Source organism: Oncorhynchus kisutch, unplaced genomic scaffold (assembly GCF_002021735.2).
Source record: "Oncorhynchus kisutch isolate 150728-3 unplaced genomic scaffold, Okis_V2 scaffold1925, whole genome shotgun sequence".
Taxonomy (NCBI): domain Eukaryota; kingdom Metazoa; phylum Chordata; class Actinopteri; order Salmoniformes; family Salmonidae; genus Oncorhynchus; species Oncorhynchus kisutch.
In genome coordinates this window covers 2,089-21,197 of record NW_022263870.1, presented here as the reverse complement: position 1 = coordinate 21,197, position 19,109 = coordinate 2,089, and the positions used below count along the sequence as shown (strand labels likewise).

The window sequence follows — 19,109 nt, the reverse complement described above, 5'->3', positions numbered from 1 at the left end:
AGTGTCTGATGGAAAGCAGACTGAAGCAGGTTTTTCTCTGTGATTTTGTCTATACTTAGCTCCATTCCGTTTCTCTTTTATCCTGAAAAACTCCCCAGACCTTAATGATTACAAACATACCCATAACATGATGGAGCCACCACTATGTTTGAAAATAGTGCTACTCAGTAATGTGTTATGTTGAATTTGCCCCAAACAAAGCACTTTCTATTCAGGAGAAAAAGTTAATTGCTTTGGCACATTCTTTTTGCAGTATTCATTTAGTGCCTTGTCGCAAACAGGATGCATGTTTAGGAACATTTGGGGTATTGCGTGTAGGCCAGTGACACAAAATCTACATTTAATACATTTTAAATTCAGGCTGTAAGGGGTGTGAATACTTCCAGAAGACACTATATATAGAATGTTCCCCTGAGTAACGGAAAACTGGACATTACGGGTAACATTACAATAATGTTCTCTCTACCTAGAATTGTTAGCTTGGATTACTCTTGTCACAAGGGGTTTTATGGCTGATTTAAGATGAAAATCATCAAACCTGTTATGGTCAAACCGTAGTAATTTTTTATTTATTTACCTCTTGAAATGGGAAAACATGTTTTTTATGAAGTTGATCATGTACTCTTAATGACAGAATGTTAAAATTAGGTGAAATCAAAAGTTTTTTTGGGGGACCATGTCACACTTCTTAAAAGTCACCGAAATTGGTGGAACGATCCAATAACCTCTTTAATCTGCCTCATAGTGATGATAGCTGTGTTTAAGTGTACCTCAATTACTGTATATAGTTCCAAACATTTTGTATTAATCCTCTAAATGCGCCTGGATTCAGTATGTATTGATTTAGCATGCAATGTGTGAGAAGTGTGAGTAAGAGTATAAGGTCAAAGACATTTGTTTCAAAACTTTATTTCTCTCTCTTTGAGCATATATTTACAATATAACTTGGCAAAAACAAAGCAAAGTACAGTGGTTGTATTTTGAACTTTAGTTTCACACACCAAATAAATCTGTACAAGGCTCCTCTAAACCAAACAAAATTACTGTTGTTGATTCTATAATTTGTGCAAGGGTTGCATATGCAATCTTAGCTGTACATCTGGACTGTATCCTTGACACCTGATGCTGATATGCACAAAGTGCATATAATTTTCACCCATTATTTACAGAGCAAGAAAATTAACAAAGATAGTATGTGAATGGTTTCAGATTTAGTTGCAATCTCAGAATGGGTAGGCCTTAACACCAGCAGCATGCTTTTGGGGTATTTTTCATATCAAAACTTGTCTCAAAAGTGTTTTCACCTGTTGGTGGTTCTTTGTGTCCTGTCTAACTAAGCTGTTTCGTTCTGCTCTATGTTGGCCACCAGGCCCTTGGTGTCCACAGTGGCTGTTGGGCGGATGGGGTTGTTGAAGTACAAGGTGTTGTCGAAAGTACACTCTCCAAGGACGGGGGTAGGTATCCGTTTGCGGAGTAGGAAGGCACCGAGTCCTACCACTGTGATTATCACCAAGACGACTGCCACAGCGATGCCGGCATAACCATGGGGAGCTTCCTCCACTAGGGGAGCTAGAAGAAAGGAAGTCACAGTGTTATTGGCAAAATTATTGTGGGATTGGTTTTAGGCCCTATATAATGTTCAGACATGTGGAGTAGAGTGAAGTTGCCCCTAGACGCTGATCTTGGATCAGTTTTGCATTTTCTCCACTAATGGTTATGGATTGGGTGAGGGGAAACTGATCCCAGGACTATGCCCTGGAGCAAGAAAAGCATTGATTTGACTGTCAAAACTGATCAAATGTATCATTCTTTACGCTAACCAATTATATCTGCTGTGAGACACTCACCAGCAACTGGTTGCTTCTCTGTTGGTGTGATGACTGCAAAAGAAAGAGATAAAGTTGTTCACAAAACATAATTGCAAGACAATTCTAAGCTGATAAAACAAACACAGGATGACTTGAATAATGACTCTGATATCATCCCATCTTAAATACTTGAATCTATCAGCTGAGTCCGACTCACCTTTGGCTGTTTTGCAGATGTACGACTTGTACCGGTTGCAGCTGTTAGTGCTCCACAGACCACTATCAGACTGGATCTCCACACATTGTTCACTCTTTGGCATCCCTTGTTTCCAGTTGGTATAGTCCACCACACTGTTGTCAATCCACATCCAGTCGCCTGGAACAAGAACATTGGGTCAAACCTATATCCTTTGACATGGGTGATTCATTGTCATTGAACAACTATAAATCAATTAACATGGTTGTGTAAATGGGACATAATCTTAGAATTGCAAGAGATGGGTAGGTACTGTACTTGCCATTTGTTCATTTTAGCTGATGTTGCTAGTTAAACATGTTTTATATTCGAGGGAAAAGGCTTTTTGAGCCAGCGGCCTCAATGTTATGGGTTGTCAGTAAAATTCACTGATAGGGTTTCAAAATTCCGGTAATTTTTCAAGAATTCCTTTATTTTCCAGAAATCCTGGTTGGAAATTTTGGGAAATTTCGCAGAATTTTATAACCATAGGTACTGACCTTCGTGGCTTTTGTGCATGCCAATCCAGAATGACTTGGATCCATCCTGCAGTAGCTCAAGGTTCTCCTGGATGAATCTGGCCTCCAATGGATCCTCGACACTCACCAGGGATGCTCCTGTTGTCAGAGAAACGTACTACCCGTATTCATCATCACCATCAATCACTTTGAATTTCTTGCATTCAATTAATGAGTTCATGTGCTCTACATTCAATTAAAACATTGGGTATGTCCCAAATAGCACCCCAGTTCCTATGTATAGTGTACTACTTTTTGACCATGGAATAGTATGCCGTTTGGGACACAACAATTGTGGTCTGAATGACAGTTGGTGTGAAGGAGAAGAAGTGTGTACCCATTCGGAGACATTCCACAGTGGCGTGGGCCCAGTTGTCCACCACAGAGTTGAGGAAGGCGTAGCAGTAACCCCTGAAGGGAACCCACGTCTTGCGTTTCTTGGGCTCGGGGCAGTTGCCAGGGAGCTGAGGGGGCTGGCTGGGGGCTATGTCTTTAAAAGAGGCCAGAGAAGTTCACATACTGAAGTTGATGTACATGAGATGTATATGGTCAATGTCGGCACAACTGATACATTACTGCATACAACATTTTTTAAAGACACACTTTTGGATTGATCAAGCATTAAACACAGACTTTGTGGGTAAATGGAGTAAAGGCCTTGTCTGACCTGGTGATCTCTTGCACAGTGAGGAGTAGGTGTTACTACAGTCGCCTGTCTTCCACTTGGCGTCCGTATCCATGTAAACACAGGCCATATTGTTCTTTGGCTCATCTTCGCCCCATTTGGTGTAAGATAGAGGCCAGTTATCCACCCACTTAAAACGCCCTTCAGTCTGAGAGACAGAGACAAAGACAACACACAATGGGAGCAAGGTCCAGCTGAAAGCTTGCAGCTTTTCAAACACAAAATCACTTTGGTTTCTGAAATGAACACGTCAGAGTAGGAGATCCAATGGATAACAGTGGGAGATCATATCAATGCTAAGTCCTCTTTGGAGCTGCACTAGCTCTTAAACCAAAGCCAGAGTCCAACAAGTTAGGTCATTTTTTAACTACTGGGCCTTGTAAAGAGGAAATTGAAGATCACAAATCTCCATATTTATAGTTAGTCTGATCAACATATTGTCTAGAATATTTAGTCTCTGTAACCCAAATGATTGGCATAGAGCAATGTCAATAGTAAAGACTTTTACCAAGTTGTTGTTGAGGCCGATCCACATGGGCTCATGGTATTTGTTTCTCTGCATTGTGATGAAGGCCTGGGTGATGGGGTTCAGGATGCTAGCCAACTCTGCATCGTTTGCTTTACATTGCCTCCGGGCCTCGTCCCAGTTCATCTTCTGGACCACCAGTTTGAAGGAGTCATTTCCCAGCTTGTAGAACGTCTTCGTTGACTCTGTGGTGGCAGGGACCACAATCTGAGAATCTGAAACCAAAGGAGACTTGTTGGAGGGGAACCTAAAGAGGGTTACTCTATTTGGACCACATACCAAATAATTGGAATTGAACAGCCTCAACTAGGGTTATCGATAACTTGCCAAAAACTGGCAGGTTCTCCAGATATGCTGTCCGGTCCTCTGGCAGTCTCTATGGGAGTGCCACAGGGTTCAATTCTCGGGCCGACTCTTTTCTCTGTATATATCAATGATGTTGCTCTTGCTGCGGGCGATTCCCTGATCCACCTCTACGCAGACGACACCCTTCTGTGTACTTCCAGCCCGTCCTTGGACACTGTGCTATCTAACCTCCAAACGAGCTTCAATGCCATACAACACTCCTTCCGTGGCCTCCATCTGCTCTTAAACGCTAGTAAAACCAAATGCATGCTTTTCAACCGTTCGCTGCCTGCACCCGCACGCCCGACTAGCATCACCACCCTGGATGGTTCCGACCTAGAATATGTGGACATCTATAAGTACCTAGGTGTCTGGCTAGACTGTAAACTCTCCTTCCAGACTCATATCAAACATCTCCAATCTAAAATCAAATCTAGAGTCGGCTTTCTATTCCGCAACAAAGCCTCCTTCACTCACGCCGCCAAACTTACCCTAGTAAAACTGACTATCCTACCGATCCTCGACTTCGGCGATGTCATCTACAAAATTGCTTCCAACACTCTACTCAGCAAACTGGATGCAGTTTATCACAGTGCCATCCGTTTTGTTACTAAAGCACCTTATACCACCCACCACTGCGACCTGTATGCTCTAGTCGGCTGGCCCTCGCTACATATTCATCGCCAGACCCAGGCTCCAGGTCATCTACAAGTCCATGCTAGGTAAAGCTCCGCCTTATCTCAGTTCACTGGTCACGATGGCAACACCCACTCGTAGCACGCGCTCCAGCAGGTGTATCTCACTGATCATCCCTAAAGCCAACACCTCATTTGGCCGCCTTTCGTTCCAGTTCTCTGCTGCCTGTGACTGGAACGAATTGCAAAATTTGCTGAAGTTGGAGACTTTTATCTCCCTCACCAACTTCAAACATCTGCTATCTGAGAAGCTAACCGATCGCTGCAGCTGTACATAGTCTATCGGTAAATAGCCCACCCAATTTTACCTCTTCCCCATAATGTTTATATTTATTTACTTTTCTGCTCTTTGCACACCAATATCTCTACCTGTACATGACCATCTGATCATTTATCACTCCAGTGTTAATCTGCAAAATTGTAATTATTCGCCTACCTCCTCATGCCTTTTGCACACAATGTATATAGAATCAATTTTTTTTCTACTGTGTTATTGACTTGTTAATTGTTTACTCCATGTGTAACTCTGTGTTGTTGTCTGTTCACACTGCTTTGCTTTATCTTGGCCAGGTCGCAGTTGCAAATGAGAACTTGTTCTCAACTAGCCTACCTGGTTAAATAAAGGTGTTCTCAACTAGCCTACCAGGTTAAATAAAGGTGTTCTCAACTAGCCTACCTGGTTAAATAAAGGTGTTCTCAACTAGCCTACCTGGTTAAATAAAGGTGTTCTCAACTAGCCTACCTGGTTAAATAAAGGTGAAATAAAAAATACATAAAAAATAAAATGCTGCTTGGAGGATTCACGGATTTCTGGAAAACCTGGAGATTGTGAGAAAGTTACTGGAATTTTTCAAACCTAGAGCAGCCTCACTGAACTATGGCTTCTTCTCACCAATATTCCTTTTGCAGATGAAACCACGGGATAGTAAGCAGTCCTCGACCTTCCACATTCCTGCCTGTTTTTGAGAGCTGCCCACCAGAACCACACAGTCAAACACCTGGAAGAGAGATTGGGAAGGAGATGAAAAGGTTAGATCCCCTCTTCAGAATTCTCATTTGACTGGTTAAGGCTGTTTTGCATTTGGATTTATTGACAATAAGTCAATCAAAATCCCAAAGCCTAACATGTAAAGGTTCTCAAACCCAGATTGAAGGCGCAGTTCTGGATTAAAAATCATTCTCAATAAAGAATCTTCCTTGAAAGTAGATTTTAGTCTACCTACTTTCAAGGGGGATTCTCTATTCAGAACCATTTTTAATCTGTTTCCAGGAAGTCACTTAATCTGTGTTCAGCAAACAGTTATTTTTACTGTAAGTCTTGTACCTCTTCCATAAATGAATATCGTCCGTCTGGCACTGACATTGGATGCCCTTTTGCCCAGTTGGTATAGGAAACCCCTCTCCCCTCCGTCCATAGGAAGCGCATCTCCGAGTTGACGTCGTTCAGACCTATCCAAATGTCCTGAGGATTCCCAAGCATCTGGGTGGTAAGGAATGCTGGGAGGAAGACCAGTCAGAACAATGAAGAGTCAACAAGTGAATCCATATATACTGTTTACATGCAAAGGATTATCAACCCCTGTTCCATTGGTTAGCATTTCAATTATTTGGCACTTTTTAACCAATGTCTATAAGATTTCTTGTTGCATGCTTATAATTGCACAAATCCTCAATATAATTGAACACATAACATTTGACAGAATTTTAATAGCATGGTTTTATGCTAAATTACTTTTTAGAATTTCAATGTTCATTCTATTTCATTCTACCTTGGGCAATGCCATTGTCTCAGGTAGATTTGGCGGTGAGGTGTACACTTTTATTTATTTAAACTTTATTTTACTTGACAAGTTAGTTAAGAACAAATTCCTATTTACAATGATGGCCTAGGAACAGTGGGTTAACTGCCTTGTTCAGGGGCAAACAACAGATTTGTATCTTGTCAGCTCGGGGATTCGATCGAGCAACCTTTCGGTTACCCAAAGCTCTAGCCTCTAGAAGGATGGCCTCCTCACCCACCTTGCTCTTTCTCGCTGAGGACAGAGGCCAGGTTCCCTCCCTGGTTGATGCAGTAGGTCCTGGCCTCCTGCCATGGCTTCTTATCACTGTCTCCAATGAATTTGTAGCACTGTGGAAACATGATGCATCAACACGCTGTGTGTTGGAACGCGCTACTACAGCAAACAAAATCGATTCTATAGTGCATGGGCTCTGGTCAAAAGTATTGCACTATAAAGGGAATAGGGTGCCATTTGGGATGTAGACAATGACTCTCCACACACAGGTCAGCATCACATTGGGTCATCACATGATAAGGAAAGTAGTTTGTGTGAGGTTCTCTCTGCTGGTGTACCATGCAGGTGTATGTAGACTACAGAAGGATGTCCTTGTATGATTTTATAGTATGTGGTGGTGGTACTGTAGTAGTGTAGCAGTTACCTTCCCCTGGAAAGCAATCCATTCTGGGACACAACCTCCCTTGGGTACAGTGGTGGGGGCCATGGTCGTGTTAATGAAACTGGTGGTTCTTTTACAAATGGAGGCCAGCTCTACTCCACAGTTGATATCATTCCAGTACCCTAGAGATGCAGAGAAACAAAGAGACACAACCCGATATAGACCCAGCTTACAAAATTACATCCTGGGAGCGTTCCCTGAATGTTAGAGAAAGTCCCATGGATGTTGCAGTATAACAACACAGTAACGAGAGCATAACTGCTAAATCCCTCTGGAATTAGACGTACCCATACTCTTGTATATCGTCACACAGTTCTCATCGTTGTTGGCAAAGTTGGGTTCGTTTTGATCCCACGCGGTAAACACAACAGGAGACCCATCCAACCAGCTGAAACATACAGTACACAAACCCAGTCTGAACTGTGAGCATCTATTCAATCAACTACACACCTTGAAAGCACACGTTTCTCCACTCGGCAGAGAAGCACAGATTTCAGGCATGTTCACTGGACTGTGACAAACAAAACATGCTCATGCACAAATATCTCTGAAAAGAGGTGGTAGGACTTCAGGTTGTTTTAAATGTCCAGGGAACAGTCAACAGTCATTTTACATACCTAAAAGACTTATCCAAACCAACGGTCATTCCAATGTAATATTGTCCCTCGGATCCTCTAGATATCTGGAAAAAAGTTGCAACTCTTTGAGGAAACAACCATTTCTAGATTGAACATTGAACATTTCAGTGACACTTGTTGTCATCCTGTCATAGTGTAAAATCCTCTCTTTATCAGATCCCAAGAACCAAAGCTTTTTGGACGTCACAGGACTGCATATACACAAATATAAACACAACGTGTAAAGTTTTGGTCTCATGTTTCATGAGCTGAAATAAAAGATCTCTGAAATGTTCAATAACGCACAAAAAAACGTATTTCTCTCAATTTTAGTGCACACGTTTGTTTACATCCCTGTTAGTGAGCATTTCTCCTTTGTCAAGATAATCCATCCACCAGGTAGGTGTGGCATATCAAGAAGCTGATTAAACAGTGTGATCATTATACAGGTGCACCTTGTGGTGGGGACAAGGAAAGGCCACTCTAAAATGTGCAGTTTTGTCATACAACCCAATGCCACAGATGTCTCAAGTTTTGAGGGAACGTGCAATTAGCATGCTGACTGCAGGAATGTTCACCAGAGCTTTTTCCAGAGGATGGAATGTTAATTTCTCTATCATATGCCGCCTCCGATGTCATTTTAGAGAATGACGTCCAACCGGCCTCACAACTGCAGACCACTTGTGTGGCGTCTTGTGGGTGAGCGGCTTGCTGATGTCAACGATGTGAAGAGAGTGCACCATGGTGGCGGCGGGGTTATTATGGTATGGGCAGGCATAAGCTACTGACAACGAACACAATTGCATTTTATAGACCATGATGAGTTCCATTGTTGTGCCATTCATTCACCACTATCACCTCATGTTTCAGCATGATAATGCAAGGCCCAATGTTGCAAGGATCTGTACACAATTCCTGGAAGCTGAAAAAGTCCCAGTTCTTCCATGGCCTACATACTCACCAGTTATGTCACCATTTGAGCATGTTTGGGATGCTCTGGATCAACTTGTTCAACAGCCAGTTCCAGTTCTTGCCAATATCCAGCAACTTCGCACAGCCATTGAAGAGGAGTCAGACAACATTCCACAGGCCACAATCACCAGCCTGATCACCTCTATGTGAAGGAAATGTGTCATGCTGCATGAGGCAAATGGTGTGCACACCAGATACTGACTGGTTTTCTGATCCACGCCCCTACATTTTTTTCAAGGTATCTGTGACCAATAGATGCAAATCAGTATTCCCAGTGATGTGAAATCCATAGATGAGGGCCTACTTTATTTATTTAAATTGACTGATTTACTTACAGTATCAGTCAAGTTTGGACACAGCTACTCATTCAAGTGTTTTTCTTTATTTGTACTATTTTCTACATTGTAGTGAAGACATCAAAACTATGAAATAACACATATGGAATCATGTAGTACACCACCCCATCTTGTCACAACACAACTGATTAGCTCAAATGCATTTAGAAGGAAAGAAATTACACAAACGAACTTGTAACAGGGCTCACCTGTTAATTGAAATGCATTCCAGGTGACTACCTCATGAAGCTGGTTGAGAGAATGCCAAGAGTGTGCAAAGCTGTCATCAAGGCAAAGGGTGGCTACTTTAAAGAATCTCAAATATAAAATATATTTGGATTTGTTTAACACTTTTTGGTTACTACATGATTCCATATGTGTTATTTCATAGTAGTGATGTGTATACTATTATTCTATTATGTAGAAAATAGAAAAAACAAATAAAAAGTGTGTCCAAACATTTGACTGGTACTGTATATGAACTGACATTTTTTCATGTTGCAAACAACAGATTTTATCTTGTCAGTATAGAAGTGTCTACCTGTTTCCATATACCCTTCCTCTCGCTCTCTGCAGTAATGACCACCAGATCACCAAAGTTCTTTTTCTTCTCTCGCCTCGGACAGAGGCCAGGTTCCCTCCCTGGTGATGCACTAGGTCCTGGCCTCCTGCCATGGCTTCTTATCACTGTCTCCAATGAATTTGTAGCATGTAAAACATGATGCATCAACACGCTGTGTGTGGGAACGCGCTACTACAGCAAACAAAATCGATTCTATAGTGCATGGGCTCTGGTCAAAAGTATTGCACTATAAAGGGAATAGGGTGCCATTTGGGATGTAGACAATGACTCTCCACACACAGGTCAGCATCACATTGGGTCATCACATGATAAGGAAAGTAGTTTGTGTGAGGTTCTCTCTGCTGGTGTACCATGCAGGTGTATGTAGACTACAGAAGGATGTCCTTGTATGATTTTATAGTATGTGGTGGTGAGTACTGTGCAAGTGAGGGTTACCTTCCCTGGAAAGCAATCCATTCTGGGACATGAACCTGCCCCTGGGTACAGTGGTGGGGCCATGGTCGTTTAATGAAAACTGGTGGTTCTTTTGACGTCTGAGGCCAGCTCTACTCCACAGTTGATATGGTTCCAGTACCCTTGCGATGCAGAGAGTCAAAGAGACACAACCCGATATAGACCCAGCTTACAAAATGGACATCTGCGGAGCGTTCGTTGTAATGTTAGAAAGTCCCATGGATGTTGCAGTATAACAACACAGTAACGAGAGCATAACTGCTAAATCCCTCTGGAATTAGACGTACCCATACTCTTGTATATCGTCACACAGTTCTCATCGTTGTTGGCAAAGTTGGGTTCGTTTTGATCCCACGCGGTAAACACAACAGGAGACCCATCCAACCAGCTGAAACATACAGTACACAAACCCAGTCTGAACTGTGAGCATCTATTCAATCAACTACACACCTTGAAAGCACACGTTTCTCCACTCGGCAGAGAAGCACAGATTTCAGGCATGTTCACTGGACTGTGACAAACAAAACATGCTCATGCACAAATATCTCTGAAAAGAGGTGGTAGGACTTCAGGTTGTTTTAAATGTCCAGGGAACAGTCAACAGTCATTTTACATACCTAAAAGACTTATCCAAACCAACGGTCATTCCAATGTAATATTGTCCCTCGGATCCTCTAGATATCTGAAAAAAGTTGCAACTCTTTGAGGAAACAACCATTTCTAGATTGAACATTGAACATTTCAGTGACACTTGTTGTCATCCTGTCATAGTGTAAAATCCTCTCTTTATCAGATCCCAAGAACCAAAGCTTTTTGGACGTCACAGGACTGCATATACACAAATATAAACACAACGTGTAAAGTTTTGGTCTCATGTTTCATGAGCTGAAATAAAAGATCTCTGAAATGTTCAATAACGCACAAAAAAACGTATTTCTCTCAATTTTAGTGCACACGTTTGTTTACATCCCTGTTAGTGAGCATTTCTCCTTTGTCAAGATAATCCATCCACCAGGTAGGTGTGGCATATCAAGAAGCTGATTAAACAGTGTGATCATTATACAGGTGCACCTTGTGGTGGGGACAAGGAAAGGCCACTCTAAAATGTGCAGTTTTGTCATACAACCCAATGCCACAGATGTCTCAAGTTTTGAGGGAACGTGCAATTAGCATGCTGACTGCAGGAATGTTCACCAGAGCTTTTTCCAGAGGATGGAATGTTAATTTCTCTATCATATGCCGCCTCCGATGTCATTTTAGAGAATGACGTCCAACCGGCCTCACAACTGCAGACCACTTGTGTGGCGTCTTGTGGGTGAGCGGCTTGCTGATGTCAACGATGTGAAGAGAGTGCACCATGGTGGCGGCGGGGTTATTATGGTATGGGCAGGCATAAGCTACTGACAACGAACACAATTGCATTTTATAGACCATGATGAGTTCCATTGTTGTGCCATTCATTCACCACTATCACCTCATGTTTCAGCATGATAATGCAAGGCCCAATGTTGCAAGGATCTGTACACAATTCCTGGAAGCTGAAAAAGTCCCAGTTCTTCCATGGCCTACATACTCACCAGTTATGTCACCATTTGAGCATGTTTGGGATGCTCTGGATCAACTTGTTCAACAGCCAGTTCCAGTTCTTGCCAATATCCAGCAACTTCGCACAGCCATTGAAGAGGAGTCAGACAACATTCCACAGGCCACAATCACCAGCCTGATCACCTCTATGTGAAGGAAATGTGTCATGCTGCATGAGGCAAATGGTGTGCACACCAGATACTGACTGGTTTTCTGATCCACGCCCCTACATTTTTTTCAAGGTATCTGTGACCAATAGATGCAAATCAGTATTCCCAGTGATGTGAAATCCATAGATGAGGGCCTACTTTATTTATTTAAATTGACTGATTTACTTACAGTATCAGTCAAGTTTGGACACAGCTACTCATTCAAGTGTTTTTCTTTATTTGTACTATTTTCTACATTGTAGTGAAGACATCAAAACTATGAAATAACACATATGGAATCATGTAGTACACCACCCCATCTTGTCACAACACAACTGATTAGCTCAAATGCATTTAGAAGGAAAGAAATTACACAAACGAACTTGTAACAGGGCTCACCTGTTAATTGAAATGCATTCCAGGTGACTACCTCATGAAGCTGGTTGAGAGAATGCCAAGAGTGTGCAAAGCTGTCATCAAGGCAAAGGGTGGCTACTTTAAAGAATCTCAAATATAAATATATTTGGATTTGTTTAACACTTTTTTGGTTACTACATGATTCCATATGTGTTATTTCATAGTAGTGATGTGTATACTATTATTCTATTATGTAGAAAATAGAAAAAATAAATAAAAAGTGTGTCCAAACATTTGACTGGTACTGTATATGAACTGACATTTTTTCATGTTGCATTTATATTTTTGTTCAGTATAGAAGTGTCTACCTGTTTCCATATAAACTTCCTCTCGCTCTCTGCAGTAATGACCACCAGATCACCAAAGTTCTTTTTACAGAATTCTCTCGCCTCGTCCATGGGGAGATTCTCAGTGTTGAAGAAATACTGAGTGTCGTTGTACTCAATCCAGCCGTCCTTTGTAGTGTTGTACACTGAAAAGGCATGTAAAAAAGGAGTACATTTCCTGTTAGGCATTTTTAATAGTACATTTTCACAGAGTACATTTTCTCTTAGTGTTTGTGTTGAACTATGCTTCGCAAACTAAATGATAGAAGAAGGTGTGCTATACATTATGTGCAGTGATTCATTTAACTTAAGGGAAAGGCCAAGAGCTTGAAGGAGAGCAGGGATAGTGAGAAGGAGGAAGTGGAGACAGGAAGTGGAGGAATGAGAAACAGGAAACTGGACATATTCCTAAGATCCTATGCATTACCTGGCTCAACTTGAGTGGGATGGGGCTTTGGGGTAACCCCTGTGGATACCAAAAAAGTTTGGGTGAGCACATCTGCAAGGTTGAGGGTCAAAATTCTATGTTCATCAATAGTTTCATGACTGACATGAACTGCATGCCCATTGGGCACACACACTGGTTGAATCAATGTTGTTTAAACGTTGAACCAACGTGGAACAGATCTTGAATTGACGTCTGTGCCCAGTGGCTGGTGAAGTCAGTGCTCCAGCAGATATGGTCTACTGTACCTTTGCGAATCTCGCAAATCCAGTCATTGTAGGCATCACAGTGTCGATCATTCCAGTGGCGTCCGTAGTAAAACTGGACCTCTGCGCATTTTTCGTTTTCGTTGTAGTTGTTTGGTTCTCCAAATCCCCAATTCTCATAGCTGAACTGGAGAACAACATTGGAATAATGTTACACAGTAGCATTGTATGGTGTCCATATTAGCCTCAGGCTGAGGCTGTCCTTATATGGACACCATAGTACTGTATGTACTTTCATTCCCATTAAATACAATGACTGCAAATCAAAGATTGAAACAAGAGTAGTGAGTAATAAACTACTTGTAAGGAGAAGGAATATCACAGTAAAGATGAGGTGGCAGGCTACTCACTGCTGATCCGTCAGCCCAGACGAAACCTGCAGAAGGATCCAGATTGCTGAGGCCGATCCAGGCTGCATCAGAGGAATGATACCTGAACAGAGAGAATGGAAACCACAGACAGTGGTTTTTATGACTGTGTGGTTTTCAACCACAGACAGTGGTTATTCTGACTGTGTGGTTTTCAACCACAGACAGTGGTTTTTATGACTGTGTGGTTTTCAACCACAAATAGTGGTTATTATGACTTTGTGGTTTTCAACCATAGACAGTGGTTATTATGACCGTGTTAATTTCAACCATAAACAGTGGTTATTACAACCGTGCTGATTTTGACTTCAACCACAGACCGTGGTTAATAGGACCACACTGGTTTTGACTGATACTCATGGCAACAGAGACAGTTATGAGGATAACTTACGGAGAGCCGTTCAGGTCTGTGGCACTGTGAATGCTCATCAGATCACCACCAATGGCCTTGCAGAATTCCCGCGACTCTGACCATGACTTCTTGTTTTCAGTCTCTTTTCTGTGAAGCTTATTGAGGGGAGAGAAAATTATTATTGATGAATTATTAATTAATTATTCTAATTAAGGATTATCAATGAATTCATGCTCGTTGATTAAATTATTAATATTAAAAAAACTTCACTTCAATTGACTAATCAAAGTGTTTGTTACAAATCAAATCAAAATCAAATCAAATCAAATCAAATGTTCCCCAACTGTACCTTGTAACAGATATTTCTTTTAGCAACAGGTGACCACCCAGAAGGACAGCTCAGTGCCGGGGTGGTGGGAGGGGCCATTGTTGATGTGACGCCCTCCGCCATTTTCTTACAGATGTACTTCTCCTTGTTGCTGCAGCTGACTACATCCCATAGTCCCGCAAACATTCCAGTTGTCATAGCTACGCAGCCTTGTTTTCTGTCTTTTTTCAAACACACAGAAAGGCGAGAGAAAACTTAATAGTTTCATTTAGTTCTGACATTTGCCAGGCAGTTAAGGTGTGGGAGAAAGTAGTCCTCTAATACCGCAGTCATCATAGCAATGACAGTTCATGCTACAATCGATCATCAGTTGCTACAATCAATCACCATTGTGGTAAAAGGACACTGTACCTGGCATGCCCACGTTGAAGTGGGTGAACTTGACCTCCGAACTGGTAGTCCACTTGAACGTGTCTATATCCGCCATGTTGGAAAGTCCACTCCAGAAGTACTTCTCCGGCCTCAAACCCACCAAACTGACCAGGAAGGCATTTTCATACCTACAAACCAACAAACACACACACATTAAATCTGTTATCTGACAACTTATTGCTATTATCTTGTCCAGGATGTGACTCAAATAAGTGAGTCAAATATAACTTATCCTTATAAAATGGTCATGATGTGATACCGTACCTGTCAGCCACTTCCACCAGGATTGAGTCACTCCGCTGGCAGGTCTGCTTGGCCTCATCAAATGTTTTGGTTTCTGATCCAACGTTGTAGCAGTAAGAACCATACCGGATCCAGCCCTTGATGACAAAAATACAGAAACAATTATCCTCCTACTGGTGGATCTTTGTCAGTCAAGATGACACCATTCTAGTCCTTATCTAGAATCTTTTTCAAGCTTCCATTTCATGTGATATAATTCTGTATTCATTAGTTACTGTACTCTCCCTTTCAACAAACAGGAAATGACCTCACTCACCAGCTTACATCCTGGACTATCTTCCTCTGGGGCACCTGCCACCGGTTTGGTGGAGGCCTTTTTCTTACACATGTACCCGTAGGTCTTCTCACACAAATTATCAGCCCACTTCCCATCCTGTGAGAGAATATGGAGTCCACATTGTCACAATACCACATTTATTACTGCGTTGACACCAATGTTAAACGTTGTCATCATTGCCATTGTTAGCCGTAGCATTCAGCTAGTGTTCGCATTTATCTAGCGTCAGCATTTACCTAGCACTAGCATATAGCGAGTGTTAAGGTTAGTTATACAAAATCTGTGGTGTAAGCATTTAGCTAGCATTAGTGTTAGCATTAGCATGAACCTAGTCTGTCCATTGAGGGACCAATGTGAATGTTACCTTTCCTCTGATCAGGACACAGTCCTCCTGGAGGTTGGCACCATGGGAGGGCTCCCCTGTCTGCCAGTGGCTGAATGTCACATGGGATCGGTCGGTCCACTCAAACAGCAGCGCGTTCCTTTGGTCGTTCAGGCCGATCCACAGCTCATCTGTGGCCGCTGAAGTCAAGCAGAAGGACATTAAGAGTCAGAGCCAGGAAGACAGTGATAAACACCTGATATACTTATCGTTGCCTTTGGCTGATCAAATTGACTGAGGTGGCATTATTATTATTTATTCATGGAGGCCCAATTTAGACCAGGGTCTCATTCACAATCATGCCCTGAGTACAAACATTTTCACAATGAAGAAAATGAACATTCCAAAGAAAACAAGACAAATAAAAAGTCGACAAGGTACAGTTACAATACTACCATTTCAACAAATGAACCATTACATCAATAAAAACAACTGCAATTCACAATGAATGAATTTAACACCAGCATCCTAAACTGCTTTAACGGCACCAGGAAATCAAGATGCAAGGAATTTTGCAGGTTATTCCAACAATGGGGGGCACTAAAGCTAAAGGAGGATTTACCAAAATAGGTAGAGATCTTAGAGGCCTCAAGATTTCAACAACACTGTGATGGGTTTGGTCGCCTATTCTTTTATACCTTAGCGACAAAGTTAGGTAAATTAGAAGCTTGTGTAGTGGAACGTTGTAAATAAAAAGGGAGTAATGAAGTGATCTACAGGACTTCAATGAGAACCAGCCAATGTTTTGATAGAGGATGCAGTGGTGAGTATTAAAATTGTCACCTGTGATAAGTGAAGGAAATTATGGTAGATGGCATCCAAACGTTTAAGACTAGTGGCTTCTGGAATCTGGTAAATGGTGTCACCATAGTCAAGAGCGGGCAGGAATATTGACGGTACAATCTGCTGCCTGCTATTTAGGGAGAAGCCAGATCTATTTTTTTTAAATACCTTTTTAACTAGCTCATCCGAATGCTTTTTAAACATGAACTCTTTGTCAATCCAAATACCCAGACTTTTATTGGGACACATCTCAGAATGGTTTTCAAAACTGATAGAAATGACAACCCACGAGAAAGATCATTGTAGTGCATAACAGATCTATCAGATATAGAGGTAATTGTAGCTACAACATGGATAGTGGACTCACTATATCCTGTCTGAGAGATGATGAAGCTTTGTTCTTCTATGTTGTGGATGCTGGCCAGGTCCCCTCCATCTTTGTGGCAGGCGGCCAGGGCATCCCTCCACATCTTCTTGGTACGTTGTAGGTAGTAGCAGTGGCCTGCATAGGGAATCCAGTGACTGGTGCAGAAGGTGGGCTGATCTTTTCCTACTGAGGGGGGTCAAAGTTCAATAGTCAGAGAGAAGGTAGAATGTCCAGAAAGTGGTAGACTGTAATGTTTATCTGTTTGACCCAAAACAACCTCTGGGTCCATATTCATAATGCATCTTGGGGTGAGAGTGCTGATCTAGTATCAGCCCGCCCCTGTCCATGTAACCTTATTCATTATAATCTAAAAGCTAACTGGACACTAGTTTCAGGCACTCCTACTCTGAGACACTTAGTGAATTGGGCACTAATATAAATGTCTCAGTTACCCTACCCTACACAACTGACCTGGTGTTGTTAACTTGTGTTGCATGGCATTTGAACTAAGTCCAAAATTGTGTGTAGGTCATGACTGTTATGTACTGTATGATTCAACTCTTACCTATAGGGGGCAGAGGCCAGAGTAGTGGAGTTTCCTTTGCGACAGATATATCCCAGCTTCTTGGAACATTCATTGGTCTCCCATTTCGAGCCTTGCCAGCATTCAGGGTCTGCACAGCTGAGCCCGGGTTCAGTTGATGGATGTCCTTTTGGAAATATTGACCCATGTGTTATTAATTGTCTTCCTGCATCATTGTAAGTTCATAACATACTTGGACAACCTCAGTTGTTCCCTAGGCTGTAATGTATAATATGATGTGTTGCATGCAGTTGCACTCACCTGGGGCCCAAGTTTAAATATCTGAATGGGTTTCCATTGCTCCATGCCATCCAGCCTCAAAGTCTAGGCTATTTCAGTCCAATCCACAGAGATGTGCCTAGGATATTGGTCAACCCTGCATTAATAAAAAGCATCACAATACATCCACGAGAGTCGTGTAATATTCTTAATAAGGAATTGACATGTATAGATTGATTTACAGTACCCTTGCGAACGTATTCGCCCCCTTGAACTTACGACCTTTTTTGCCACATTTCAGGCTTCAAACATAAAGATATAAAACTGTATTTTTTTGTGAAGAAATCACCAACAAGTGGGACACAATCATGAAGTGGAACGACATTGATTGGATATTTCAAAACTTTTTTAACAAATCAAAAACTGAAAAATTGGGCGTGCAAAATTATTCAGCCCCTTTACTTTCAGTGCAGCAAACCTCTCCCAGAAGTTCAGTTGAGGATCTCTGAATGATCAATGTTGACCTAATGACTAATGATTGCTAAATACAATCCACCCTGTGTGTAATCAGTCTCGTCTAAATGCACCTGCACTGTGATAGTCTCAGAGGTCCGTTAAAAGGCAGAGCAGCATCATGATAACAAGGAACACACCAGGCAGGTCCGATATACTGTTGTGAAGAAGTTTAAAGCCGGATATTTGGATACAAAAAGGATTTCCCCAAGGCTTTTTAAAACATCACAAGGAGCATGTGCAAGCGTAATAATATTGAAATGGAAGGAGTATCAAGGACCACTGCAAATCTACCAAGACCATGGCCCGTACACCTCTAAACTTTCAGCTCATACAAGGCGAAGACTGATCAGAGATGCAAGCCAAGAGGCCCATGATCACTCTGGATGAACTGCAGAGATCTACAGCTGAGGTGGGAGACTCTGTCCATAGGACAACAATCAGTCGTATATTGCACAAAACTGGCCTTTATGGAAGAGTGGCAAGAAGAAAGCCATTTCTTAAAGATATCCATAAAAAGTGTTGTTTAAAGTTTGCCACAAGCCACCTGGGAGACACACCAAACATGTGGAAGAAGGTGCTCTGGTCAGATGAAACCAAATGCATCTGGCAACAATGCAAAACGTTATGTTTGGCGTAAAAGCAACACAGCTCATCACCCTGAACACACCATCCCCACTGTCAAACATGGTGGTGGCAGCATCATGGTTTGGGCCTGCTTTTCTTCAGCAGGGACAGGGAAGATGGTTAAAATTGATGGGAAGATGGATGGAGCCAAATACAGGA

General features: G+C 41.9%; 1 protein-coding gene across 1 annotated transcript; it reads right to left on the bottom strand.

Annotated features, from left to right (window-relative positions):
- Nucleotides 1-893: 893 nt before the first annotated feature.
- LOC116368457 (macrophage mannose receptor 1-like) lies at nucleotides 894-17,666 on the bottom strand. Its single transcript, XM_031819182.1, has 25 exons — nucleotides 17,574-17,666; nucleotides 17,009-17,194; nucleotides 15,841-15,998; nucleotides 15,456-15,572; nucleotides 15,161-15,276; nucleotides 14,876-15,024; nucleotides 14,486-14,685; nucleotides 14,176-14,291; nucleotides 13,767-13,848; nucleotides 13,399-13,543; nucleotides 13,133-13,171; nucleotides 12,688-12,851; nucleotides 10,847-10,911; nucleotides 10,517-10,617; nucleotides 7,252-7,391; nucleotides 6,832-6,940; nucleotides 6,137-6,309; nucleotides 5,705-5,810; nucleotides 3,755-3,987; nucleotides 3,229-3,394; nucleotides 2,899-3,051; nucleotides 2,544-2,660; nucleotides 2,026-2,184; nucleotides 1,848-1,880; nucleotides 894-1,569 (listed from the first exon to the last, which is right to left on the bottom strand). The coding sequence occupies exons 1-25, from the start codon at nucleotides 17,644-17,646 to the stop codon at nucleotides 1,334-1,336; spliced, it is 3,336 nt and encodes a 1,111-aa protein (XP_031675042.1). The 5' UTR covers nucleotides 17,647-17,666; the 3' UTR covers nucleotides 894-1,333.
- Between the last annotated feature and the right edge of the window lie 1,443 nt (nucleotides 17,667-19,109).